The sequence below is a fragment of the Coturnix japonica genome, chromosome 19, assembly GCF_001577835.2.
Source record: "Coturnix japonica isolate 7356 chromosome 19, Coturnix japonica 2.1, whole genome shotgun sequence".
NCBI classification, from domain to species: domain Eukaryota; kingdom Metazoa; phylum Chordata; class Aves; order Galliformes; family Phasianidae; genus Coturnix; species Coturnix japonica.
Window position 1 is genome coordinate 222,199 of NC_029534.1, and position 26,629 is coordinate 248,827.

The 26,629-nt window shown below is 59.2% G+C and overlaps 1 protein-coding gene and 1 long non-coding RNA gene across 5 annotated transcripts; one reads left to right on the forward strand and one right to left on the reverse strand.

The window, feature by feature from the left end:
* Positions 1-863: 863 nt before the first annotated feature.
* HIP1 (huntingtin interacting protein 1) lies at positions 864-26,296 on the reverse strand. 4 transcript variants are annotated; one of them, XM_015880862.2, is made up of 31 exons: positions 26,120-26,296; positions 13,729-13,792; positions 13,023-13,165; positions 12,420-12,476; positions 11,707-11,787; positions 10,398-10,474; positions 10,135-10,196; positions 9,669-9,809; positions 9,104-9,161; positions 7,849-7,924; positions 7,383-7,514; positions 6,713-6,810; positions 6,508-6,580; positions 5,989-6,172; positions 5,824-5,912; positions 5,634-5,750; positions 5,411-5,512; positions 4,963-5,157; positions 4,683-4,830; positions 4,463-4,549; positions 4,194-4,301; positions 3,980-4,116; positions 3,756-3,866; positions 3,584-3,642; positions 3,303-3,396; positions 3,022-3,122; positions 2,750-2,855; positions 2,510-2,633; positions 2,289-2,350; positions 1,878-1,989; positions 864-1,728 (listed from the first exon to the last, which is right to left on the reverse strand). In XM_015880862.2, the coding sequence occupies exons 1-31, from the start codon at positions 26,231-26,233 to the stop codon at positions 1,718-1,720; spliced, it is 3,123 nt and encodes a 1,040-aa protein (XP_015736348.1). In that variant the 5' UTR covers positions 26,234-26,296; the 3' UTR covers positions 864-1,717. The 4 variants fall into 4 exon arrangements, with proteins under 4 accessions (XP_015736348.1, XP_015736349.1, XP_015736353.1 ...); XM_015880863.2 differs by having other exon boundaries at positions 26,183-26,292; XM_015880867.2 differs by lacking the exon at positions 26,120-26,296 and adding an exon at positions 18,121-18,514.
* Positions 17,429-25,309, forward strand: LOC116654242. The gene is made up of 2 exons (XR_004309294.1): positions 17,429-17,549; positions 20,503-25,309. It is a non-coding gene; the product is annotated as an uncharacterized LOC116654242 (long non-coding RNA).
* Positions 26,297-26,629: the final 333 nt, after the last annotated feature.

Here is a 26,629-nt window from a genome sequence, read left to right on the forward strand (position 1 = left end):
CGTGGGCAGAGTGTCCGTGTGTCCGTGTGTCCGTGTGTCCGTGTGTGTGTCCGTGTGTGTGTCCGTGTGTCCGTGTGTCCGTGTCCATCCCCCGCTCATTACACCCCGTCCCACCCTCCTCCCCCCGCCTCAGGCCCCGTTCCCCGTTGGTGGCGGTTCGTGTTGCCCCGCGGCGCTGCCCGGCCCCTCTCCCCGTTCCCGCTCCCCGTTCCCGGTTCCCCGTTACCGGTTCCCCGCTCGGCTGGTTGCTCCGCACTCCGGTCCGAAGGCTTTATTCAGACCGATCCACGTTGTCACACAGCGCCCCGCACATCCCGCACATCCCGCATATCATCATCCCGCCGCCCCGCGCCCGGCCGTTACAAACGAGCAGTTCGTCCCGTCCCGTCCCGTGCCCGGTTCCCCCCCACACTCCGGTTCCGGCCGCTCGCAGCGCTCAGGTACCGGGCGGCTCAGCCGGTGTCGCTGTGAGGCCGCCGGTCCCGCACTCGGTGCCGCCCCCCGTGACCGTGCGGGGTGTCCCCGGGGCCGCGCTGCTCACGGGGTGGACACGGCCGGGTGTCCCCGCTCGGAGCCGCCCGGTCCCGGCACCGCGGGGCGCACACGCTGCTGCTCCCCACAGCCGGGAGCGCGGCCGGGCCGACATCACGGCTGGACCCGAGCACCGACACACCGCGGGGCGACGAGCGTGGGCTGGGCTCAGAGACCCCCCGCCCTGTGAGCCCCAGCTCCAAGGCACAAAGGTTCCCCGCAGACGCCCCGACCCGGGGATGGACGCACGTGCTGGCTGCAGCCCGACCCCCCTGTGCTGCCCCGGGTCATCCCGTGCCTCTGGAAGCAGATGCTGCCCAGCAGTGAGCAGAGCGCTTTGCCCGCTGGTTTATTGCTGGTATGAACACAGTGATGTGCTGGGGCGGCACAGCCCTGCCCCGAGCTCTGCTGGTACAGGGCACTTCGGGGACACGGGGAGCCCATCGCTGCCCTGCTCCTGCTCCCAGCCCTGTCCCTCCTCACTGCCGGTTCCTCCCACCATGGGGCTGTGGGCTCTGCAGGGCTCAGGGGGGGCAGCGGCTTTCCCCAGCACCCCACACGTGAGCCCCAGGCAGCAGCACAGGCCCTGGCTCTCTTGGTGGCCAAAGGCACTCGGTGCCCCACGTGGGCCCGGGCCATGGAAGCACCAGGACTCGCACCAGAACCTGAGCTGGCCCAGCAGCACCAGCAGAGCTGGTCCCGGTCCTGGCCTTGGCTCTGCTGCATCCCATGGCCCGAGGCTCCTCACGTGGGGGGGTTCGGGGGGGAGGAAGCTGCACTGCACCAGTGAATACATTAAGGCTGGAGAAGCAGCAAGAGGTGAAGGAAACCCGAATGCTCCCAATCTGCCAGAGCTGGGTCAAACACTTCAGAGAAATCTGTGCAAAAACGAAACTAAAGGGTTAGAAACCACCCCAGGGACCCCCCAGCAGCTCTAATAAATACACGTGCAGTCTGCGGATGGCGTCAGGCCGGCAGCCCTCGCTCCCAGCCCCAGCGGCTCCGCTGGCAGCGATGCGGCTCTTGGTCCTTCAGCGCTGGAGGCGGCTCTTGGGGAACGCGGAGGACGTGTGCTTCAGGCTGAATTTTGCACCAGTTTATTGTGTGTCTTCTGAAAAAGGCTGCACCAAGCTGGGTCCTGGCTGAATGAAGGGGTCTCTGCTGCTGGCTGGTCCCGCCGCGGAGGCTAATCGGTGCCTGGGAAGGAGATGGGCAGTCAGGGGCTGTGGGGCAACAACCTCTGCCCAAAGGTTTCTCTGCTGCCCCACGATCCCAAGGTGTTATGGCATAGCTCGAGGGCAGCAGGACCCAGCAGCGTGCCCTCCTGCAGCGCCCATGGTACTCACCGTCCTCCTCCCAGCCCTCTGCCACTCCTGCCAGCTCGTAATGCTTCTTGCGCAGCTCCCCCAGCTTCTGCCGCTCTTTCTGCAGCTGGTTTTCCAGCTCCAACACTCGCACCTTCAGCACAAAGCACAGCTGCTATTGTCACCCCATGTCTCAGCAGCACAGCCGTTGTCAACCAGTCCCAAGCCCAAGTGTCTGAGCTACAGTAACACTGATGCTCTGGCAGCAAAAAGTCCCAAGAGGGGCTGGAGCTCATTAGTGTGAGGCTGGGGAATGCTCAAGGAACAAATAGCTCTTTGGTAAGCCCAGCCTCACCTTCATGCCCTGGTCCACAGCTTGGGCACCCACTCAGCAGCCCAAACATGCTGGATGCATGGGAGCTGCATTTCCAAAAGCCCAGAGGAAGCTCCTACCTGAGAGTCCATTTCTTGGCGCTTGATCTGTGTTAGTGTCATGCTGGAGAAGTCCATGCTATCTGCAGAGGAACAAACATCACCGTTGTGGGCCACTCCTGCAGCTCAAACCCCTGCCCAGCGCTGCAGGAAGAACCCATCCCATGCTTGGCTACAGCCAGCCAAGGGCCACGAGCACAGCGGTCAGAGATCTGGGTGCAGAACCACAGCCCCACACTCACCTTTCTCCTCAATCTGTGACTTTCCAGACTTGGTGGAGGCCACCACACCGGCCGTGGCCTGGTTGACACCCCGAGACGCTTGCTGCAGCTTGGACAGGTTGGCGCTGTCCTTGTCTGCCTTCACCTGCCGGGGCAGAGAGGAGGGCCGTGCTCATGGGGCACCACAATCCCACCTGAGGACCTGGTGCATCACTGAGACCCCCAGAGCACAGACAGGGGAACAGCGCATCGGGCCCCTACCTTGGAGGCTGCCACCAGCTGTGCAGTGCTGGCTGCGATCTCGTGGGAGCAGACCATCAGCTCCTCAAACTTCCCTTTCCCTTGCACCACCAGGTCAGCAGCATCCCTGTGGGAGGACAGGGAGGTGCAGGAGCAGCCTTTGAGCTGGCCCTGTGCTGCTATATGTTCACCTCTTGTCCTTCCTGCCTTCAGTCCCCTCACCTTGGGGACAGCAGGACTCCACCGCCCTGCACACATCACCGTGATGCTCACACCATCACAGTGACACTTACACCATGACAGTTGCTCCCCAGCCCACGGCCTTGGAGGCAGAGATGAGGCCCTCTGTCCAGCGGGAATTCTTGGCGTAAAACTCCTTGGGGGACGCTGCGCCCTGTGGGGGGGACAGGAACAAAGACATGCTGTGGGTGGGAGTAACACCTGGCCCTAAGTGTCATAGATTCCCCTATATGCCATGCTCCCGGGATGAGGACTGCAAAGATGGCACTCACACCCTCTGGGCACATAATGGAGACCCAGGGTGTGGTTCTGGGCCACCAGCCTTGATGCTCACCCGTCCACTCTCCACAATCTCCCGCTGCAGGTCCTTGGATGCCAGGACGAGCACCTGGATTGCCTGCATGAGGCCGGTGCAGGAACCCAGGATCCTGCAACACAAACCTTAGTGAGCTGTGGGGTGGGGAAACCCCAAAGCCTTGGGGCAGACACCCACTCTGCAACAGCAGGGCTCGCTGTGGCTCCTCAGCTCCTTCCTGCATCCCTACACTCTTCACCCTCCTCTCTTCACACTGGGATTTAAACCAGCACCTTAACCCATGTGCCATAACCACTCACCTCTCATTCACTTCCAGTTTGACTCCAGTGTCACCAGCCCGGGCCTTACTCAGCATCTCCTGCAAGAGAAGCAGAGCTGTGCTGAGCTGCCTGCAGTGCCCGGCTGCCATGCCCAGCCTCAAGCAGGTGGCACGGGGTGACCCTGTGGGGTGGACCCAGCAGCACAGCTCACCTCGATCCGGGCGGCTGCCGTCTCAATAGCTGCTGATGTAGCTGCCATCTCCTTGTCCACCAGATCTCCCAGCTCCTCCTGCTTCACGTCCAGCCCTCTGGGTTGCAGCTCCTGGGGACAGGATGGAGTGTGCAGGGGTGACACAGCCAATGCCACCACCCTGCCCGCTCCACGAGGGGCTTCCCATTCCCCACTCACACTTGGGGTGATGCCCACGCACCCACCTCCCCAATGGCGCTGATCCGGCGCAGGCAGTTGGTCACTGCTGTGCAGTTGGCACTTGCCACACTGCCCGGGTCTTGCAGGGAGCTGAGGTAGCTGATGGCCTCACTGCCGCACTGCTTGCAGGCCTCCAGCAGCCCTGTGCAGGCAGCAGGAGGGGCTAAGGGGGCTGTCAGTGGGAACAGGGACCCCCAGCCCATGGATGGCAGCACTCACGGTCAGCAGGCTCCATCAGGGCCATGTGGGAGGTAGCACTGCCTTGCAGGATGGCATCACTGATGAGGTGGGCAAAGAGTGCCACGCAGGGCAGCAGGGCGCTCACGTCTGCAGGCACAGAGAGTGCGTGGCTCAGCTGAAGTAGCCCAGGAGCCCTTTTGGCTCCTACATTTGCTTTCCCAACTCCCTTCTGGGCTCCACAGTGCTTTGGCTGTGGGTCCCAGCCATGGTCTGTTACCCTGCATCTTGCAGGTGCTGCCCTGCCTCACCTGTGCGGTCAGCAAGGTATTTGCTGTGTGCATCCTGCAGCCTCTCAATGCACTCAGAGGCTGCAGACGTCCTGGACAGGAGGTAATCTGCAGGCAGGAAGAGACAGGACTCAAACACAGGACAACACCTTGCCATGGCCAGCCTGTCCCAGGGGAAATCAGGTTAAACTGGGGACACTCTTTGGGACACGCTGCCTGCAGCAGACACTGGGGGTCTCACCTGCTGAGCCGGTGCAACTGATGTGAGCGGGGTCCTCGATGCGGCTGAGGGCGTCCTGCACCATGCGCTCTGCCTCCCGCGTGCTGCCCTGCAGCAGAGCAAACTGCTCCTCGGCACGGTGCTGCTGCAGGGTCCGCTCTGCACTCTCCTGTCAGAGCAGCACTGATGTCAGGGTCCCACTGTGCTGCCCACACACCCTGACACCCAGTGCAGCCAAAACAGGGCTCGGCACAGGGCAATGCAGCGATACCCGTGATTGCTTGTGGTGTTTCTGGGGTACCTTTTCTCGCAGCTGTGTCTGCAGTGTCTCCAGCTCCTTCCTGCTGCTCTCCTTCTCACTGCTGAGCGTGTCCCGCAGCTGCTGCAGCTCAGCCTGCAGGGCTGCCATCTCCTTGCTGTGCTGCGCTGCTGCATGGCTCAGGCTGTCCCGCTCCTGCTCCAGTCCTGCTATCCGGGTGTTCTGCTCTGCTCCCGCCTGACCGGGCACAAAAATCCCATCAGCACAGCTAAAGAACCATCCCTTGCATGCGGGGAACTGCTTGTGTCTCACAGTCCAGGCACAAGCACTGCTCAGCGTGCTGCAGTGCACAGAGCTGTGGGCCGGGCACAGCCCAGCATCACCCTCATCTGGGCAGCCCAGTGGTAACTCCCATCTGAGCCCAAGCAAAGGTCTGGGACTGGGCTCTGAGATGGCAGCAGGGTGCTGACAGTGTTCCAGGGGCTCTCACCTGCATGCTGGTCTCCAGTGTTCCCTGCAAGGCCTGCAGCTCCTGCTTGCTGGCTGCCAGCTCCCGCTTCAACGTCTCCAGCACCTCTGCCTGCTCCTGGGACTGTGGGCAGGAGAAAGGTCACCCAGAGCCAGTCCCTGTGGGTGCCCACCCACTGCCGAGCCCACGTCCCTCTGAGTGTGAGCAGGGTCCCGATCCCCGTCCCTCCACGCTCTCCACTCACCTTGCGCTGGGACTGCTCGCTCACCCGCTGGAAGGAATCCTCCAGCTCCTTCTTCTCCCGCTCCACATCACCCTGGGCCTGCCTCGCCGCCGTCACCTGCTTGGTCACCTCTGCGTTCTGAGGACACCAGTGGGCTCTCAGCAGCCATCCCGGCCAGGTCTCTGTTCCCAGCAGCCGGCTGCAGACCCACCTTTCTCAGCAGGTCGGCGTGGTTCTGCACCAGCTCGCTGTACTTCTCTTTCAGCTTGCTGTACCGCTGCTCATTCGCCTGCGCTCTCCCTGCCATGCACAGGGCCAGGTGAGCTCTGGGTACACCCGCTGGCCCACCGCTGCCCTCCTTAGGCCCCCTCCTCACTCTCGATCTCTGTCAGGCTCCTCTGTGCTTTCTCTGTGTCCTCCCGCTGCTTCTTCAGCTCCTCCAGCTCCGTGCGCAGGAACTCGCTGTCGTCCATCGCCTGCTGCTTCAGGTGCCGCTGCTCGGCCAGCTCTGCCTCCAGCTCACTGATGCGCCCGCGCAGCTGCAGACCACGCCGCTCACTCTGTGGGCAGTCATGGCACCGTTCAGTGCATGGCAGCCCCAAACACGTCATCCAGTACAGTAAGGTGTACTGCAGAGCCCACAGGGCCCTTCTCATGCAGTCAACCCAGACAGACAACGATTGGAGTCATTGGGTCTGGGGAAGGTTTGGATGGGGTCAGGGCTGAGGTGGCTGTGTCTCTGCCACCCCGCACTGCAGGGACACAGCTGTCACCTCACACCACCCCCCCGTCCCTTTGCAGCGGGAGCTGCCCCAGGCCCACCACAGCCCCCCAGCCTAATGCTGAGGTTGTGCAGCCAACATGAAGCACGTGCCACCAAGGGGCTGTAACCCACCTCAGCCTTGAAGCTCTCCAGCTCCTCCTTCAGAGCCCCGATTTCCCTGTAGAGCTGCTCAATCAGCCGGTCCCTAAGGAGGAGACAGCGGGTATCCCATCAGTGCCATCAGGGCTCCCAGGACTGTGTGCTGAGATCGCCCCAATGGGGACATGTCCTGGTAAGAGGCCTGGTGTCAGGAGCAGTCATCAGCACAAGGACTCACTTATCATCCTTATTCATCCCGTTCTGGCTGTTGAAGTTGAAGGGGTCGCTGCTGAATGAGCTGCCAAAGATGTCATCAAACTTGTTGTCAAACAGGCTCTGTGAGGAGAGAAGCACAAGGGACTGGCTGAGCCCCACTGCTGCCCTGGTGTCCCAGGCTGGTGTCCTGGAGCCACACACCAGGTGAAGGGCTGCTGCCTGGATGTGCTGCTTGCCCAGATCCCCCGGGGGGCACCTGCAGTCCCTGGGGCACAGCTCGAGCCATTTCACACTCCTTTCCTTCCTAAAATGCTGAATGCCCAGGCAGAACCCTTCACAGAGAGGGTGCAAAGAGCTCCTCTCCATGCTCCATGCCATACCAGCACAGTGAGCTGTGCAGCCATGTTGGGAAGCAAAACATGTCCAGGCAGCCATCACTGGAGGGCACCAAACTATTATGAGAAGCACTGTGAGATGAGCTCAGCCTGACTCAGACTCAGCAGCATCCAGGCTCTCCGCTGGGCACCCAGCAGCCCCCATTGGCATCATGCAGCACTACCAGCCCCCACGCTGATACTCAGTACTAAGAGCTCACCACGGAATGGTCTGGAAGGACAGCCCTGGGTATGATGGACATCATCAAAAGGACAGCATCATTCTCCCCTCAGCCATGGGCAGTCCTCAGAGCTTACCTGTGACGCCGTGTCCATCTCCACCAGGTCTGTGATGGGCTCGCTGTCAGGTGAGGATGCCTCAGCAGGGATGACCACCACGGGGCTGATGTGTTCTGACAGCGCCGAGGCTCGCAGAAAATTGGGAGGATTCTGGGGAGGGAGGAGAGCGAAGCCAGAAGGCGTGAGCCCTGTCCTGTGCAGGGCTATGGGCACAGCGGCCCTGGAAGCTGGGCACCACGTCCTGTTTAGAAAACTATGTCCCTCCTCATTCCTTCCTTCCTCTGCTGTCACAAGGAGGAATCCCGGAGCCCAGCCCCGGGTACATGACCAGGGAGCAGCTCCATCCCACAGGGACCGACCCAGGGCGGATGCAGGGATGAGCCCTGGGCTCTGTGAGCCCTGAGCTGCCACCATTCCCAGGAATCCCTCACTGCTCCTGGCCATGGGGACAAGGAGAGCTGGCAACAGCCCCATGGGACCTCACCTCTGGGAGCTGTGGGATCTGAATCAGACGCTTGAAGTACTGCAGGTTACTGGAGCGATAGAAGAGGTCCTTCAGCCTGAAAGGGGCAGAGGCTGGTTAAGGAAGGCTCTCCATGTGCCACTGTCCCAGTTTCTTGTTGCTGCTCCCACACATCCCCATGTAAGCATCTTCACATATCCCATCCAACAGGGTCACTGCACCGTGCTGGTGGGGATGGAAGTGTGCTGCCACCAAATGCACAGCCACTCATGGAACACCCCAGCCTCTAGAATCCCACCACTGGCAAAAGCTGATGGATGGAACCTTTCTCACATAAACCCAGGAACTGACGAGCAGAAAGAAGGGCCTAAAGCCACCAATCATCACCGATCAGCTCCCACAGCTGCCCCACCACCAGCAGTCAAGGCTGCCTGTCTGGAGGCCACATGGCAACAGCACCTGCAGTTCTGTGCACCAGCATCTCCCCCACAGGCAGCCTGCCTCCCCTCCGGACTGATCTCCAATTCTTTCCTCAAAAGCAGCCTGTGTTAAGCGCTCTCTACCCTTGGTTTTACTCTTGGTTTCACTCAAGAAGAAAAACCACAGCAGGGGACATGGTGTGGCCATGGGGATGCTGGTGGCTCCCCTCCTTGCAGCCACCCAGCACCCAGCCTGGCACCACATTCACTCTGGGTCTGCTCCGGGCACTCAGAGCCCGCACCCAGCGCAGCCCCCTGCTATGGCTGCACCTGCACAGCTCCCCCCGGGCACTGCTTTGCAGCCTCCTTCCCTGAATCAAGCTGCACTACTTGCTCAGTGGGCACTGCCGGTGCCAGCAGCACCGCATGGACCGAATCCCTCTGGTGAAGCTGGGGGGGCAGAACCGGGTGCTCTGCAGCAACGAGACTCATCTCAGCACGTCAAATGCAAATTGCAGTTAAAACTGCAATTAAACGGTTTGAGGGTTTTAAATCACCAGCGAGAGCTTCACGTGAAATGCTATTAGTGGCTGAACGCCGCTTCAGAATTAATAACGCAGTTATCTGGTAATTCAATAGCAGAGGATGAGGCACACAGAGCAGCTGCCCCACTGCACAAGAGCCGCTTCTGAGCAGTGGCAGCAGATTCGATGAGCGCTGATTTTGGAGCCTTGTACCAGATTGATGTTATTTCCTCTGCCTGCACTGCTCAGCTACAGAGTGCTCCAGGCCTGCAGTGCCTCCTGCCTGGCCGGGTACCTGCACACCACCCGCAGTGGGTGGCAGTTCCCACTCACTTTCTGAACTGCTCCAGGAATCGGTCCCGGTGGCCCTGCAGCGTATCGGCCGGCAGACCTGTCAGAAGAAGCGGGTACAAAGCTCAGCCTGTGTCCCCAGCCCAGGAGGGCACGGCTCTGGGGGCAGCCTGTGAGCATGGCCACGTGGGGATGGTGCTCTGCAGGGAGCTCATCCTCCTCCAACGTCCCAACACACTCAGCACAGCCCCCTGCTGCTCAGGGGCTCACTGCTGGATCACGTTCCCAGGGATGGCCTTGGGCAGTGCTGGGGTAGGGAAAGGCTTTGAACTGCTACTAAGGAGACTGCTGCTGCAATCTCAAGTCCTCAGGGGATGCAGCTTTCTCAACCCTGTGGCCTCCCTGGCCATTGCAGAGGGCTGGAAAGGAGCTCAGGAACAACTTGAGAAGGAATTAGGTGCTCCAGCTGCACAGTAGCAAAGAGCTGCTTGTGCACCAGGGTGCTGCAGAGCCGGGCTGGGGGCACTGAGTGCCCAGCGATGCTCCACACGTGGCACACAGTCCCCATGAGCTCCCAGTCCCCATGGAAGGTGCTGAGGGTACTCACACGAGTGGAGCTTGAAGAGCAGCTTGACGGTGTAGTCGTAGAGGTGGCTGCAGTCCAGGATCACCTGGATGAGCGGGGCCAGGCGGCACTGCCCTGCTGCAGTGACCGACACAGAGCGAGACATGTCCAGGGAGCTGAACACTGTCGGGAGGAGAGAGGCTCAGAGAGAAGGACCTAATTGACAGGAGTGCAGGCTTCGGAGGCTGCGGAGCAGGAGCCTGAGGTGGGGAGGTGAAGCTGGAGGTGTGGGGGGAAGCAGAGCTACGCAGTGCTGCCATCCCCACACATTCCCCAGCACTGCAGGAGGGCTGCAGGGAGGCAGCACAGCTCTGACATGGGATCACTTTGGCTAAGAATAACTCCGGGGAAGTGCATGGCAAACAGACGAGCTCAGACAACTCCTTCCTGGATCCCACGACACACCGTGCACACCAAACCCAGCACAGCACAACAATGAGGGGCTTACCCGTCTGGAAGAGGTTCAGCTCACATTCCAGATAGTCAAACATTTCCACTGTCAGCTGGAAGCTGGGGAAGAGGGGTGAGGAAAGTCGAGCAGTGTCCCCACACAGCACACTCCGTGCCAGGTGCCACCCCAGGGACACACGGGCACTGCCCAGGAGGGATGTGGCAGCCCCTGCTGGTGGCTCTGCCCACTGCCATGTTAATGGCAGGCAGACACGGTGCCACGTCCCAGCCACCCCTCGCCTCCCACCTGCCTGCACTCACAAGTTGTTGACATCGTTCTCTCCCGCCTCGTCGAGCTGCCGGTCAGACATCTGCAGATTGCCGGGGAACCGCGGGTTCTGGGGGGAAAACAACAGTTGGGAAGGGGATGTGGAGGGGCTGCAGACTTGCTGCAGGAGGTTGGGGCAGCTCAAGGTGAAGGGCTCCCTGGGGTGGGTTCCTTGGGTGCATCCCAAGGTCCTGCTGAGTGAGGGTTAATGAGAGGACTCCTGAGCCCTGGGTGAGCCAGACCGGAACCTTTGTGCTTTGTGGAGCCCATTTTCCCCACAGCAAGAAACAACAGCCTCCTTGGGCTTAGAATCTGCTGGCAGGAAGGAGATGGGGCTCCTGCAAGGCACCACGGGGCAGCTGCAGGGGAAGGGGCAGCCATCTGCTCAGAGGGCAAAACCTCTTCAGGCAGCCCACAGCGATCCATGAAGGCCAAAGTTCCAAAGAGCTGATTCAGGGCCATGAGTACGGCCTGGGTTCAGAAAACATCTTAACAGCAGAACTTGAAAAGAAATAAAGCACTGCAGGTAGCGAACCTGCCACAGCCAATTACTTTAAAGACTGCAGCACTTGAACCCATGCAGGGCAATATTTGTGTACGAGACCACAGTGACGTCTCGTTTTGTTCTTGTGCCTTCAGTTTAATGCCACAAGCATAAGAGAATGTCTGCCTGAATAATGAACTCCATCAACGGTGCTGCTTCCCACAGCCCTGCACACCACATTCCTTTCCATAAATACACTCCCCTCACCTCTGGCAGCTGGCTCCGGCTGTGCTCAACACAGGCACGCTGGCATGGAGCTGTGAGACCAGGAGCTGGCCAGCTCCAACCACAACCTCTCAAACCCAGCCCAAAGGAGAGACCTGCACAGAGTCCCACAATAAGCTCCTGAGGCAGGCAAGAGATGGGGCAAAAACATGCTGCTCCTCCAAGTGCCCAGGAGCATCCCCTGAGCACTCCGTTCTGAAGGCAGAAGGTTCTCTAGTGCCAGGCAGGACAGGCTGGGGATGCATGGTGATGGATATCACATCCTCAAATGGTTTGGGGTGGAAGGGACCCCAAAGACCCGCTGCCCCATCCTTCCCACGGCTGGGTACCCCTCCAATTCAGGGCCCACCATGGCCTGGGGCACCCACAGCTCTGTGCAGCGAGGCAGCACCTCACTGCTCTATGGGTGAAGAATTTCCCCCTCACATCTGACTTAATTCTTCCCTCTTTTAGCTTAAAGCCATCCCCCCTCACACCATCAGTATCAGACAATGGAACAGGTCACTCTCCATCCTTTCTACAAAGCTCCTCACCTTGGTGTGGAACTCCATCTTGGTTCTCAGCAGTTTGAGGTAGATGCTGCACAACTGTCCATAGCCCTCGCTCAGGTGGCCCTGGGGACACCAAGAAGTTGGTCACACTTGGGGCAGGCTGCACCTTCCATAAAGCTGTGGGCACTGACCCGACCGCTGCCTGCCCAACCCCTGCCCCATCCCACTGCCCTCCCACTGCTGTGCATGGGCTGCAGGCTGGTGGGCACTGTGTCAGCAGCTTTGTATGGACCTGGGCAGGGGTGGCAGCCCGGGGTTTGCTCACCACCTTCTCATCTCTCCTATTGCACATTTCAGTGCTGCTTTTGACTGAGTTCAGCATCCTTCACTACAAGCATCATCCTCTGCACCACTCTCCCCGCAGCTCCCAGCCCATCTCCAGCAGCTGCCTTGCCTGCTCTCCTGTTCCCCTGCTGCCTGATTTAACCTACAGTCGCTGTAAAGAGGTCACTCATGCTGCTGTGAGTATTTCTTGCTATAAATACTCTCCCATTCATCCCTCTCTGCAGCGTGGCAAAGCGAACCAAGCAGAGATAGTGCTTCTAGGCCAGATGGCTCCAGGGAGGAGCTGAGCTGGAGGTCACAGGCAGAGTGAGGGATGCTGTGTGTCTCCAGTGCTCAGCACCACACAGCCCATGCTGAGTAGCCGGCCCTGATTCACCCTCCATGGGGCATCTGTGGGGTCAGCCACTTACCCACATCCTGCTCATGTCACTCAGCTCATTCTTGTATCTCAAAGAGTCCTTCAGTACCTGCAGAGATGGAGAGGAAAATAATAAGCAAGGGTGGCATGCAGGGCACTGATGGCAAAATGAGCATTACTACTGTAATCAGCAATTAGGCTACAGAATGGGTGTCCTGGACACATTACTGACCTCGCACCCCAGGGTGCCTCTATCTTTGTCTATGCACAGGGCAGAACCCTGTCAGGTGGGTCCCATAAACATGCCAGCACCCCGGGCACAGTGGTTCCCCCCAGCACCAGCACTGCAGCACAGGGTGGGTTATTCTGTGGGTCTTGGCATGGGGGATTTGGGGCAGATCGGCCCTGGGAAGAGCTCTGGTCCCAGGCTGGATGCTGAGCTGAGTCTGCAGCACTGGGAGGTGTGAGGGCAGTGGTACCAGAGCTCTGCAGGACATGGATGGGGGCGAGGCAGGGAATGGGGGACACCACACACGCAGTGTTCTGGGGACAGAAGAAGTGCCAATTCTGGAACCCAGAATTCAAGGAAAGTGTCAGGATGGTGCTGATGAATATGAGGTTTCCTTGCACAGCTGGGGGACAGGGGAGCACTCACATTTGAATGGCCGTCACGGAGGAGCTTGTGGAAGACATGGCAGAACTTCCAGCAGAGCACGGCATTGCCCGAGAGCGGCAGCCGGTTCACCACCGACCAGAAGGTCTGTGCCCCCTTCTCGTGGTGCGTGCCCAGGATGCACGGTGGAGGCCAGTCAAGGAAAGGGGGATGGATGGATGGAGGTCACCCCACAGCAGGATGCAGCTGATCCGAGCCATGCATGATTTAGCATAGGGTACCTTGGTGTACAACATGGGGTCCAGGCAGCATTTGTGCCCACCCCTGGGAATTCAAGAGGGCGGGAGGATGAGCCCATGGAGACAGGCAGCAGAGCAGCGGTGCCAAGCACTGTGCACATGGGACACACTGTCCTTTCCCAACCAGCACCTGCAGAGCTGAGGGGAGCGGGGCCATCGCTGACACACAGCCAAGCCCTGGGCACACACTGTACCAGCAGCAGCTCTGCACTGCTGCCCTGGGAACCCAAAGACAGAGGCTGCAGCAGGAGGGAGAGGAAAAAGCAGGGATAGATCCCAGGAAGCCCCAGCCGGCAGGGAGAGCCCCTCGGGATCTGTCCGTCCCCCCCTCGAACCCCATCATCCAGATCAGCACCCCCCCATGCACTGCCTCGCTGTGGCCCCTTTTCTGGGCAGCCCCAGCCAGCTCCCACGCTTGCTTGTCCCATGGCCAACTTTTGGAAGGATATTTCTGGCGTGTTTCTCCTTGACAGCCACTTCCTGTGTATTAATAGCCTTATTGATGCTGACAGTCTGAAAAACAGAAGTGGTGGGGGGGTGAGATGGGAAGGGCTGGGGCTGCTCTGGTCCCCCTGCTCTAACAGCACCTGTCGGTGCCTGGGTCGCATCCAGGTCCTCGGCCCGCAAAGCAGCCCCTGCCTCGTGCCAGCTGGATGCTGCCCATTCCCGGATGCCTTTCTGGGATGTGCCTGGCATCTGCCAGGTTCAGCCACTGCCAAGATTCATTTACTCAGCATAACAATGATGCAATTAAAGCAGCGACCACAAAAGGACCCTCTCCTGTCCTGGAGGTGGTGGGACAAGCAGAGGAAGGCAAATCACTGCCCTGACCTTGGTCCATGGGCAGCAGCCAGCAGCTCCAGCTCTACTTTTTTGTGCAGGCTGAGCAGAGGATGCTTTGGGCAGGACAGGGAATCCAGCACAGGGATGCTGAGACCACTGCAAGCCTGCAAACCCCCACTGGTGCAGGATGCTTTTACCTCATGCTCGGTGCAGGAGGGCAGCAGACTTACCAACACCAGCTCACCCTGTTTCCCTGTTTGCAGCCTTCCCACTCCAGCTCCTGCCCTGCTGCCACCCAGCGCACCCTGGCCTTGCCACACACCTTGTCCCCACAGTCCTTCCACAGCTCCCACCCCGCTCAGAGCTGGTACAATGAGCCCACCGTGTGCTCGCTGCCAGGAAAGCATGGTTTGCAATGCAAATGTTGTGGACCTTGTAAAGCCCACACTGAAAAGCGTGGGTGGACGCTGAGAGAGAAGCCAGCGCAGTCTCCGTAGCCCACAGAGGCAGTTGCAGGAGGTGTTTTCTTTGCAGGATTTTGAGCGTTTTTTAGCTCTATCCCATTTCTGCACCTGCTTTCTCATAGTGCACAGCAGGGCTGGGAGCTGCACTGGGGCTGGAAGATGCTCTGGCTCTTGCAGGCACCCAAACCACGAGGGACTGAGCCTGACCCCAGCCCAGCACCCGGCCACGGCCACCAGCCAAACTCCAGCAGGCAAAGAACCAAAGCTCGTGTCCTGCTCACAGCCACACTGAGCATCCAGCGGACACCAGTGCACTGCTGCTCACACTGCACTGCTGCTCACACTGCACTGCTGCTCACACTGCTTTGTGAAGATCCATGCTACCAATGAGAAACGGGCTGGCTCAGTGCTGTCAGAAACAGCTAATTACTGATGTAAGTCAATTAAAGCAGTGGGACTGACTCCAGTGCCTCACTCACTGACAGTCCTGCCTCCCCGCAGCACTCTGCATCTCCACGATGTCCATGGAGGGGATGCAGGGCTGTGAGCAGCTGCAGGGATGGCCCATAACCCCACAAAGATGGATGGTCACAACCCACCTTCCCCCAAAATATCCCTCTGTCTCCCAGTGCCAGCCAGGGCAGAGATGGCCCCTGCTCGGACCCACACCCCACTGCCCCAACAGGAACTGCCTCGGGACCAAGCACCCTCCCCACTGCAAACAGGGTGTCTGCCTCTGCCTCAAGTTACAGGCTTAGTGTCCTCTGATCTGCAGATCTCCCCTGATGCAGAGAGCAGCTCAGCTCTGCGCAGTGGAGTTGTGCCTTCCCGCATCTCCTTTCATTTCCAAAAGGAAATGAGTGTTGATTAAAGAATCCAGAGCTACTGCAAATTATTTGGAGAAACTGAGTGCGTTGCAGTGCAAATCCTCTCAGCAATGGCTCCTCATTGCTCCTTAATTGCTTTCTATAAATGGAGAGCTGGGGCTGAGATACCTCCAGAAAACCGCTCTCCACCAAACCCTGCAGACACGGGGGCTCCGGGGGAAGCAAATGAGATCTGAGCAGGACAAAACTGCCTGCAAAAACCCGGGACAGTAATTAAAACACAAATCCCATTGAGCAGAGCTCTCTGCAGCCTCTGGGCAGTGGGGCAGGGAGGAACAGACACAGGAATCCCCTGGGAACCTTCCGGAGGTGTAAATCACAGCGGCTGGAAGAGCAGATGCATCTTTTTAAACGTCACTCACCAGCAGCAGCCAGAAGCCACACACAGACTCCTTGGGCTTCAGAGGCTTCTGGCCCCAGTGTCCCCATGTGTGGGGCTTCCACTGCTGGACCGGGAGCTCAGAAAGTGCCACTCACCCTCTGCCTGGGAGCTGGGGCCACTGCAGGCACCAACACCACGACCTGCCCTAACCAGACAGCAAATAATGCCCCGACAGGCACCAGCCTCAGTGTCTGCCCTCACTTGGGCCATAATAAACAGCCACATCACCCCCAAAGCAGTGTTTGCCTCAGTCAGTACACTGACACCTTGCTACATCCTGCAGTATTTGCTCTGCTGTCGGGGCTGGAGATGCACTTCACTCTCTGTTGGGAACACAACCCCCCAGCTCAAGAGCCGGGTACAACACGGGCAGGCACCTGCTATAGGCAGCACATGGCTCCTCTTAGCACAGACATGGTGTGGCCAGAGGTGACACCAGGTTCTACTTCTCCACCTGGATTCTGCTCTCCTGGGCTTGGAAGTTTGGGTCTACATCACACTTTGCCTTCCCAACAGCACAAGGAATGGATGCATCGCTGCTGCTGGCAGGTGGCTTTGGGGTCCTCCAGCTCAGCAGCAGCAGGAGGCTGTGGAGGGCAGGGGAGGGCGATGCCATCACAACCACTGCCTTGAGCCAAAGAGAAAGAGAAAAGGAAACAGCTCGGGGTGACAGGTGCTGGGCACCGGGCAGGATGTCTGAGCCGTGGGAGGCAGAGACCTGCCTGGTGCCCAGGTGAGCTGGGCTTTCTGCAGGTGACCAGTGATGGCCCTGGAAATGGGAGCACACTGCACTGAACAGCAGCATCCTGCACTGCTGAGGACATCTGATTTAACAAATGCCATCAACAATTTATGCAGATCAATTACTCTGGATTGTTTTCTTTCTTTTAATCCAGCTTAAGGAATACGGACTCTCTCAATGCACAGAAAAGCTCCCCCAGCCCCCCCCTCCCCACCCCCCGCAGCCGCTCCCCCAACACATGTTCATTACTCTCCGTGCTTAATTATTGATAAGGGCACGAGATCAGCAGCAGCCAACTGCACGCACAGCCCACACGGCCCACGTCTGCGCTGCCCCATTAGCCAGACTTTTAATTTTAAGTGGGGATTTTATGCAAAGATAATCTCTTCCAGCAGCAGTGATTTCTATCAGCGGGGGTTGCCCGGGGTCAGAGTTTCAGGCAGGTCCTCCACAGCCTGAAATGAAATGCTGCCTTCCCCACGGCCCCAGCTGCAGTCACACAATGCCAATATTGGGCATTTTTTGCAATGGAATAGAACAGGAGCAGGATGGGATGGGGGAGGATGCAGGAGCAGCGCTGGAACGCCACGCACTCATCCCCAGGCAAGAGTTCAGGTGACTGGCAGCCATCGCAGCGCCAAAACTGCTCGGGGGATGGTAACCCCGTGCAGGTGTCACCACGAGGAACCTGCCCTTCAATGGCAAAGCGCATCCCAAAGTGCTGCGGGATGCAGCGATGGCACCGCGCTGTGCTGCGGCCGTACAGCTGTGGGTACAGAGCAGCAGCTCGCACTGCACCGCAGGGTGCGCCCCGCGGGGTCAGCCCTGCACGGCCGGGGCTGAGGGGTCGGGCTGGGCCGGCAGCAACAGTTGCTCCCGTGGAACCTCCCGGCCGCGGCTCCACCCGCTGAGCTGCCAACAGGGCCAGGAGTCCCAAAGCACAGCGAAACCGACGGAGCCTTCCTCCTCCCGAGGCGGGGTCGTCGAAGGAGCGGCCGCCCCGTGCCGGGGGGTAAGGAAGAGCGCGGCCATTCCCTGGGGACACGGAGCGGGGATGGAGCCGGGAGCAGCTCACATCCCGCATCCCGCATCCCGCATCCATCCCGCATCCCGCATCCATCCCGCATCCCGCCGAGTCCCCACGTTTTCTCCGTGCCCCGGCGCATCGCCCGCCGCCCGTCCCCGGGGATGGAAGGAGCGAATCCCCCTCCCAGGTGCGCTCGGCCCCTCGCACCCGCTCCGGCTCCATCCCCCGCACGCGGCCCCGTCTCACCGCGTTCAGCGCCCGCCGCATGGCACGGACCCCGCGGCTCCGGGCGGGGCAGCGCCGGGTCCCCCCCGCGCGACCAGCGGAGCTCGGCCGCCCGAGAACGCGGCTCCCGGCAGCCCGGCTGGCATCACAACGCGCTCGGAGCTCGGCGGAACCGCAGCGTTCCGGGGTTCGCCGGCGGCAGAACCGCGCCGTGCCGGCCCCGCATCGCCCCGCAGCGCCGCTCCCGGCGAACCGCCCCCGGCCCCGCCGCGGCCCGAGGATCCCGCACGACACCGGGCCCCGCGGAGGAGGAGGAGGAGGATGCGCTCACCATTTTGCCCGCCTCCATGGCCGCTCCCGACGGAGCCCGATCTGCGGGGCCGGGCCCCGCTCCCCGCTGCTCCCGGTGGCTCCGCAGCTCCCACGGCGGCGGCGCGGGGCGGGAGCGGGGCGGGGGCGAAGCGCGCTCCCGCGTGGCCCCGCGGAGGATCGGGGGGAGGGAGGCGGGAGCGCGCTCAGCCCAGCGCCGAACAACAAAGGGCGGCCGAGGGGTCGGAGCGAGGCTGAGACCCCCCCCCACACCGGGAGCATCCCCGAGATCGGGGGGTGGGGGCGGCGGGGTGGGGACCTTGTGCCCGAGCACCGCCCGGGGCTGCGGGACGGGGAGCAGCCGGGAGGGAGGGAGGGAACGCGGCAGCGGGTCCGAGTCTTTGTTTTTCTGCCGAGAAGCGCTTTAGCGGCTTCACATGGGAGGCACGAAAGAAACCCAAAGAACGCCGCTCTCATTCTTTAAATTCCCTTAAAGGAAAACCCAAAGCAGGGAGCAGGAAAAGCGCCGCAGCCGTGAAACGCAGCCGCCCCAGTGCACAAGGTTCCCAGCCCTGGGGAGATGCTGCGCGGTGCCGGCTGATGGGCCGTGGGCTGATGGGGCCGTGGGCTGATGGGGCCGTGGGTTGCTGTGCTCTGCTCACAGTTCAGCCGCTCACGGACGGACTCAGCCGCCCAATTTTCACACCCCACCCTCAGCTTCACCCGCTGCCCTCACCCTGTAGATACCCGGTGATGTGAAAAATGTCCCATAGAGCAAATCCCCGCTTTCAATGAACTCAGTTCCTATGGGAGAAGATGCTCTGGTTCCTATTCCTCATCCCAGCCCACAGGTACCACGAGGCCTCAGCCCTGCAACCTCCCAGCCGGGCTTTAACGCCTCATTTCTACACACAGAGACCTCAAGGTATGACCGTGTGCCATGAGCACAGCCCAGGGAAAACAAAGAGAACCGGCAGAAAAAGCCACTGTTGTTCACCATGACACGCACCTGAATTTTCCTATTCTACCACCTGCGTGGGGATTCACTTTAAAATAATCTGCAGGATCCCCAGCAATCTACAGCAAACCCAGCCACTGCCATTAACCTCATCTGGTTTCATTTCATCCAGCTCCGAGAGGAGGCAGGGACCCATGAGAACAGTGCTGGATGGGTCCTGGGTGAGCTCCTGCCATGGGTGCTGCCATCAGAGCTGGCACAAGTTGGTGCCATGAAGGACATTCCCATATGGTGTCCATGTTACGTCCCTCCTGTGCCAGCACAGCACGGACAGCAGAACCATCTGCGGATGGAGAGACTCAGCTCCAGAGCTGCACGGCAAGGAGGCTCTGAGGAATCTTAGTCTAAAGGGCAGCACAGGAGACAGGGCAGGAAAAATAGCAGCCAACTCCCACTGAAATGAAGGGAGTGAGGCACGAAGCACGTCGGCAAACGGGGCTGTGCGTCATGCAGGAGGTTGGACGGCCAGTCCAGCACTGAGCTACGAGTCGCTGTGTCTGCATGGGCTGACATTTGTTTCTTCTCTCTGAGCTCATGCTCCAAGGGGAGATGCAGCAGAGCTGGGCCCACCCTGCGATGTGAGCTGTTTGTGTCTCAGAGATCACTGGTCCCTTTTTCTCCCCCACTGCCCTTCTTAACAGGTCTGAAAATACTCCAGAACCTTTTAAACCTTCTTCCCCTGCAGCCTCCTCCCTGCTCCATGACTAACAGCATCTGGAGCTCCCTGGAGCTACACGTTGCTCTGGGAGGACAGAGCTAGAGCAGCTTTTGGGCACCCCGGGGCCTCACAGTGCACCCAGACAGGACTATCCCCTGTGGGTTTGCACGTTGTTGCCCCATTGCTCGGGATGTCCTCTTTCCCCCACGCCTGTTTGGAAGGAGTGCTGAGCCATGCTGGGCTTTGGTTCTATGGAGCTGGGGGACACTCTGTGCTATGGGGTCATTGGCTGCACTGCACCACTCTGGAGCCATTAAGAGGAAAGCGTATGCCCAAAGTGGGTACAACTGAGGGTGAAGCAGCTGCTTCCCAGTACTGAGCTGTGCATGAGCCATGGTGCGGCACTTCAGGCACTTCAGTGCTCCAACAGACCAGAAAATCTTGCCAGACTTTTAATGCCCAAATACCCGCAAATCTCGATTTAGGATAATACCCTCCTTAGTGCAGTACTTAAAAAGCTCAACTCCTTAAAAAAAACCCAACAACAAACCTTTCTAATGCTGCGGTGTGAAAAGTGAGAGCACAAAGCTGAGTGGCCAGGAGTCAGTGGTCTGAGCTGGGGGTGCTGCACCGTGTGCTGCTGCGCTGCCAATATATAGATTGTCTTCAGAACTTAAATAATACAGCCACGGTTCATGCCCCTGTTATTGATAACGTGCTGTTTTTAGCCTCCAGTTCCATCAATGTCTGCTCATGTTCCAGTGCCGGTGTGGGGTGAGCAGGAGCTGCACAGCAACAGCGGAAAAACACACGGGAGATGGGAAGGAAAGGCAGTGCCCTGTGGGATCCCACACTGCAGGGCTGCTCTGCGGCACCAGGGCAGGTGCAAACCACGCTTCCCACGGGGCAAAGGGCAAGGAGCCTTGCCTGGGGCAGATGGGGCAGGCACCAGCTTATGTGCTCGAGCCAAAAGGACAGCATTCAGTGGCATTAACCACGTGGGTGTAACTGAATTACAGCAGGAGGATGTGAAACCTCACGTCTAACCTCAGCTAATATTAAGTGGCCACTTGCTCAGCACTCGCAGATGTCTCTGTGTTCCCTGCACCTCCACACGTACTGCGGCTTCTCTGGAAAGCCCTCGTGACTCCAGCGGAGGTTCAATTTTCCTTTCCACGCGTGCAGCCCGCTCTGCACAATGCACCGCTTGAGTTCTGCACTTCCTTCTTGTGAGCTGATGTGACGAGATAAGGACAACGCCCGGCAAAGGAAGCGGGGTCAGCAGAGCTCATCAGTGAGCTGCCCAAACAGCAGAGCTGTGCTCAGTGTGTTCACGCTGCTCCCCTTGTCACAGAGCTGGCACGTGGAAGGGTGGCCGGGTGCTCCTCCATCCCCTGGGTGCTCCTCTGTCCCACGTGCTCCCCCACCTCTTAGTGCTGCTCCATCGCTGGGTGCTCACCCATCCCCTGGGAGCAGCTTCTCCACCACTGGCTGCTCATCCATCCCCGTTTTCATGCCCCCAGGGTGTACTCAGCTAAATGCTCCCAGGCAGATCCACTTTGCAGCCCTTCCACATCAGGATCGTTGCCATAAATTATTCAGGAAACCAGTCGATAAGATGCATCTCCCGTTGCTCTGGGCGGCAGTGCCAGTACCTACAGCCTTCATGGGGAAGAAGCAAACACTCTAATTTTCTGATGGACTCACAATGGGAGAACAGAAGAGCAGCCGCATTCTGGTACCAAGTGCACATTCCATGTTCTCTCACAGAAGCAGCAGTGCTGACACCGTCCCTGCTCCATCCCTCCTGTGCTCAGGATGCACATGTTTGCTTGCTACAAGTGGGGAAACAAAAGCACGTGGTGCCAAAGGGACGTCGGCCCGGACGCGGGTGGAGCAGGGCGTCCTCGGAGCCAGGGCTGCGGTGGAAAAAAACAGTGTTGGGAGGAAACAGCTCCTGCTGCCTGAGGCTCACGGGGCAATGGCAGGCACGAAAGGCTGCAAAGTTCCTTCCTGAGATCCAAATATTAGTTTTTACTCATTTTCCACTTCTGAAAACAAATGCCGCTGGCCTGGAGCGCTACTGAGCTGTTCCACTTCCCAGCCCAGAACAAAGGGCTGCACTGTGGCTCCTCCAGCCCTGGGACCGCTGCTGGAGAGGAATCTAGAAGGCAAAACCCTGCCCTGGGTGTGGAACACACGGCTGTGCCATCCAGCAGGATGTGGAAAATGCACTGGAACTGCACACAGAGGAGATGGAGCCATCGGGAGCCTCTCTGGGGGCAGAGAAGTCCCTGTGTGACCACATCACACTATGGAGGAACCCCACTGCGTTTCTGCAGTGGAGCTGCAGTGCTGCAATGAAGCCCTGAAATCTTCCAACTGTTTGAGATCATCATACTAAATGATCGATCAGCTTTGTGTTCTTTCAGCAAAGCACAAGAGGTGCAAAGTGGGATGTCCCCATGGGCACCCCCAGCAGGACCCCAGCAGAGCACAGCCCAGAAGAGAAGACAGAGAGCTGATGTGACAGGCCCGGGGCGCTCCCCCAGCCGGGCATTAGCAGCAAACTTGGACGTCTCCGTTAACAAAATAAAACGGGAATGCGTGAGATGATCCTATTTCCAGCTGCGGCTCCTCCCCTGTGCATTCGGCCTCCCCAGCGACTCAGTAATTTTAGGCACTGCTTTTGGAGCTATAAACAGCCCGAGTGGGACTGACATTGCTGGGCAGACCAACGAGGGCAGAGGGTGGGGTGAGCCCGTGGGGGGGGGGGGGTCTGCAGCAGCAAAGGGACCCAGGAGCGTGTGTTACCTTTGCACCCTCCAGATGAGTGTTTACCTCCACAAAAGCAGCCAGTCCTTGCTGGCTCTGTAGGAACATTGCATTCCCGTCTGCGAAGTAAACAAAGTGCTTCTTGCTGGGAAAGCATGGGATCTCCACCAGGTTACGGACTGGGAACGACGCCACCAACAGAGGTTTTCCCAGCAGCACAGAAGTCAAGGACTTCCTCTCCCCCCCCCAGACCTTCCCACATTGCCAGAGGAAGGGCGACTCCTGATGAGAGCAATTCTGGAGGCTGCGGGCTGTGACACGATGCCGGCACACTGCAGGTGCTGCCATGGGTGATGGCAGCCACGTGGAGCTGGACCATGGGGTCCTTGGGGGTCCTTTCCACATCAGGGCGCTCCAGGACTGGGGGCCATCAGGAGGAATGGGGACAGTCCCTGGTGAGAGCAGTGCTGTGCTTTGTGCTCACAGCACCCTGTGTGCTCCTCCACTTTATGTGAGCACAATGACTGGAAAACACTGTTTTCCAGCCAGCATCTGCTAATTAAAATAAAAAGCAATGCCATACACTCCCTAGAGAGCTCTGGGCTGCTCGCATGGAATAAAAGAGACAAATGCTAACAATAACAGCAAGACTCCAGCCCTGCCCTGATGAGAGCAGCCTCTGCTCCCAATGGGTCCCTTTGTTTGCAGCAACTTGCCTTCTCGTTCTGCATGGTAAATATTTAATGTGCCATCTCTGGCAGCCCAGCTACTGGGAGAAAAGTGCTTTTTGGGTCTGCGGGCCATGAGGCAAAGCGAGAAGTGAGGGGTGAGAGCCACAGGGTCCCCAGGACACCCCACAGCACATGGCAGTACTGGGTGCCTCGGGATGGATGTGCACACCTCTGTGCAGGGAGCGATGCCATCGAACTGAGTGTAGAAGCAGGTAATGGTGAGGATATGACAAAAGTAGAAGGCGAAATTATGAAAGTCCTACAAACAACGGCACAGCACACCCAGCTCCACCAGCATCTCCTCGTGCTGCCAGCCACGGCCCCACCTGCTCCCTGCACCCACCCTCCGAGTTCAGCATCACAGAAAAACTTCAGTTATTTCTGCATGGATTAAAAAAAACCCACCAGCCCAGATTTCATGAAGGGAAAGGCAGCCCGCACGCAGCTAATTTGGGAGAAGAGAAACTATTTTCTTTCACACAGACGAAGCCGTGGGGATGGAAATAAGTTCCTAAGCAAGACTGGCTGAAAGGAGCCGGGATGACTCATTTCTTCAGTGCTGAAGCTGTATTCACTCCCAGGCACCTCTAATTCCTATTACAACAAAAGACACCGGGAGCACCGGGGATCACTCAGGACAAGGCACAAGAGCTCGATTTCCTGGAGATGAAAGAGCAGAGAATTAATCCCCTGTATCGGCGGCTCCCCCAGGATGGGCTCAGCTGGCTCCATCCCTCACCCTCCACAGACAGGAGCTATTTTTTCCTGTTCTTGCCAGTGTCAATATGTTTCTTTAAATATCTGTACAGAGAGGCTATATATATCGCAACACTGGTGCTTTGAAAGGAGCCTCATTTCCTGTGTAAGAACTGAAGTTCTTGGCAAAACTGCCGGTGGCTGCAGCATCTGAACCACAAAAATTGTTTTGTAAAAGCAAAGATGTCAGAAGCAAAATGGCATTTCCTCCACGAGGCCAAGTCACAACGGACCAGTTCCGGGGTGGGGAACGTCCCGGCGCTCACTGCAATGCATGCAATGGGATGTGCAGTGCTATGGCAGCAAGGCTGCTCCCCAACCGTGCCCACCTGCAGAAGGGGCTGCAGGACACAATGTCATCAGTGCAGCAGAGGTGTGGATTTGGGCCAGCAAAGGGTGGTAGCAGCACTCACAGCACAGAGCTCCAAAGGTTCCTTTTGGGAGCTCAATCATCATTTAGGGCTGCACTGATTTCTTCCCACAGGGATCTCCCAGCCAGAAGTTGCTCATCCTACACCAGCCTGGGGCTGTTAAGGACACTCCTTGTTGCTGCACTGGACACCAACAGCCATCAAGGAAGCCTCCACCATGACCCACACACATTCACTCCTCTCCAACACTTGGTTTCCCAAAGGAGGGAAGAAGCCATGCAATAGCCCAGAGGCAGTTGGGCAGATGTGCTCATGGTGAGGCAGGACACTCTCCCATACAGCGAGGTTTCCAGATGATGCTCATCCCTACTCACAGTGCTGGGTGTGCTCCTGGAGCTGGCAAAGCTGTGGGGGCGAATGGAGGCACAGCAGCACTGCGTGGCTTTGTGTCCTGCTGTGATGCTCAGCTCCATCTGCATCCCACAGAAATCCTTCCTCCTCCTGCCATCATCTCAAGATCAACACCCCAGTGTCGAACATCTCATCTCTGCCCAGGCAGTGCACCACGTCCATGCACTGTGATAGCAAGCTGTGCTCCTTGGCCCAATGCTGCCATGGGAACATCCACAGAGGAAGGAGCAGGGACAAGAGGGGAAGCCAGGCAGGGAGATCCCGAGGCACAGACCCAAGGGAGGGGTCCAGGCTTCAGCCCTTCCCTGCACACCCCCAGCACAAACTTCAGCACAAAGAAGGTATGACAGCCCATAGCCACCACTGGGGCCTGGCGGGATGCTCTCATCTCCCTTTGACCACACTTGGAAAGCTGTTGAGCGTATGGAACTTTGGTTCAGAGAAGTCACTTTCCAAGAAAAAAAACCCAATAAAGAACCCCCGTAGTGTGAGGTTTGTACAACTAAACCTCAGAAAGGAGAAGTTTGACAAACATGGAAGATCTGAGGGGTGCCTCCAAGTTCCCTAAAACACAGAGAGTTACGCAAAGGGAGCAGGGCAGGAAATCACACAGAGCTGCCCACAGGAACTGAGAGCCAGGGGCCAGGACAGCACTGAGCACAGCGACAGGGTGCAGTGCCAGGAAGGGCTCCCTGCGCCATCCTCAGCCCTGCGCCATCCTCAGCCCACCTCAAACCTTCCTCCCCCTGTAGCACCATCACTGCGGACCCAGCAGACCCACCTGCTGCCCCCATCCCAGCCGCTCCCAGTGCCCTGTTCCTCACCCGGTTACATCCCAGCTGCTCCCACGCCCTTTGTCTGCAGATCTTTCCCCCTTTAGTGCCCGTGCAGCCCTGCTCCCGCAGCAGGTTCAGGACTGAGCCTCAGGGCTACAGCCCATGGCCATGACATGGTGTGTCAGCCATCCCTGAGCCCCATGACCAATGTGTGCCCCACCAACAGCCCAGGCTCCACTTAGAGCCCCACGTGCATCACGGCGCAGCGCCCCACGGCTCCAACCAAGATGGCGGCCAGCCGCCCACGTGGTGCTGCTCCATGGGCCCCGCCCACCGGTAAAGGCCCCGCCCACCCGGGGCCATTCTGACCAATGAAACCATCTCCCGCCACCTGGTTCCGCCCAACGTGGCCCCGCCCACCGGACCCACCCATCTCCCGTGTCCCACCGCGCCCCGTTAAGCCCCGCCCACTTTTCACACCTCCCTCTAAGCCCCGCCCCCTCCCCCTTCCCGCCCGTCCCGCACCTGCCCCCGCTCGAAGTTGTCCCGCTCCGCCTCGTGTCCTCCCGCCGCCCTCCGGCCGCGCACCCTGGGCAGCGCGTTTCCCTGTTGCCGCCCGTTGCCGCTCACTCTCTCCATCGTTTCTCTCCGGTTCCGCCCCGCACTCAGCTTCGCTCCGCTCGGCGCCGCCGCCGGCAGCACGGCGCGCCATTGGCCCCTCGAGCTGCCACTCACGGCGCGGCCCGCCCCGCCCCTTTGCTCTCATTGGCTGCTGCTCACGCCGCTCAGAACGAGCCCTCCGCACGGCCGGGCTGGAGTCGTGCGGGAGGACAGCTCACGTGACCGTCTCCGGGCTCGCTGATTGGTCCGCAGGCCGCTCGGCATCAGATCCCGCCCCAACAGAGGAGCCACGCCTCCAGCGGCAGCCAACCCCGGGCCCCGCCCTGCCCCGTGGTCCCGCCCCCACGCAAACTCTTGACTTGCGGAATCAAACTCTATAATCCAGAGATGGGTTATAAAGCAGGTATGTTTATT

What these genes read in the sequence shown, in the direction of transcription:
- HIP1 (XM_015880862.2), bottom strand. Translation starts at nt 26,233, where the DNA reads ATGGAGAGAGTGAGCGGCAACGGGCGGCAACAGGGAAACGCGCTGCCC. An exon ending in TTCCTGGAGCAGTTCAGAAA is followed by an intron (nt 7,925 to 9,103) that starts GTGAGTGGGAAC and finishes TGCCCCTTTCAG; the next exon opens with GCTGAAGGACCTCTTCTATC. An exon ending in CAGTTGCACCGGCTCAGCAG is followed by an intron (nt 4,550 to 4,682) that starts GTGAGACCCCCA and finishes TCCTGCCTGCAG; the next exon opens with ATTACCTCCTGTCCAGGACG.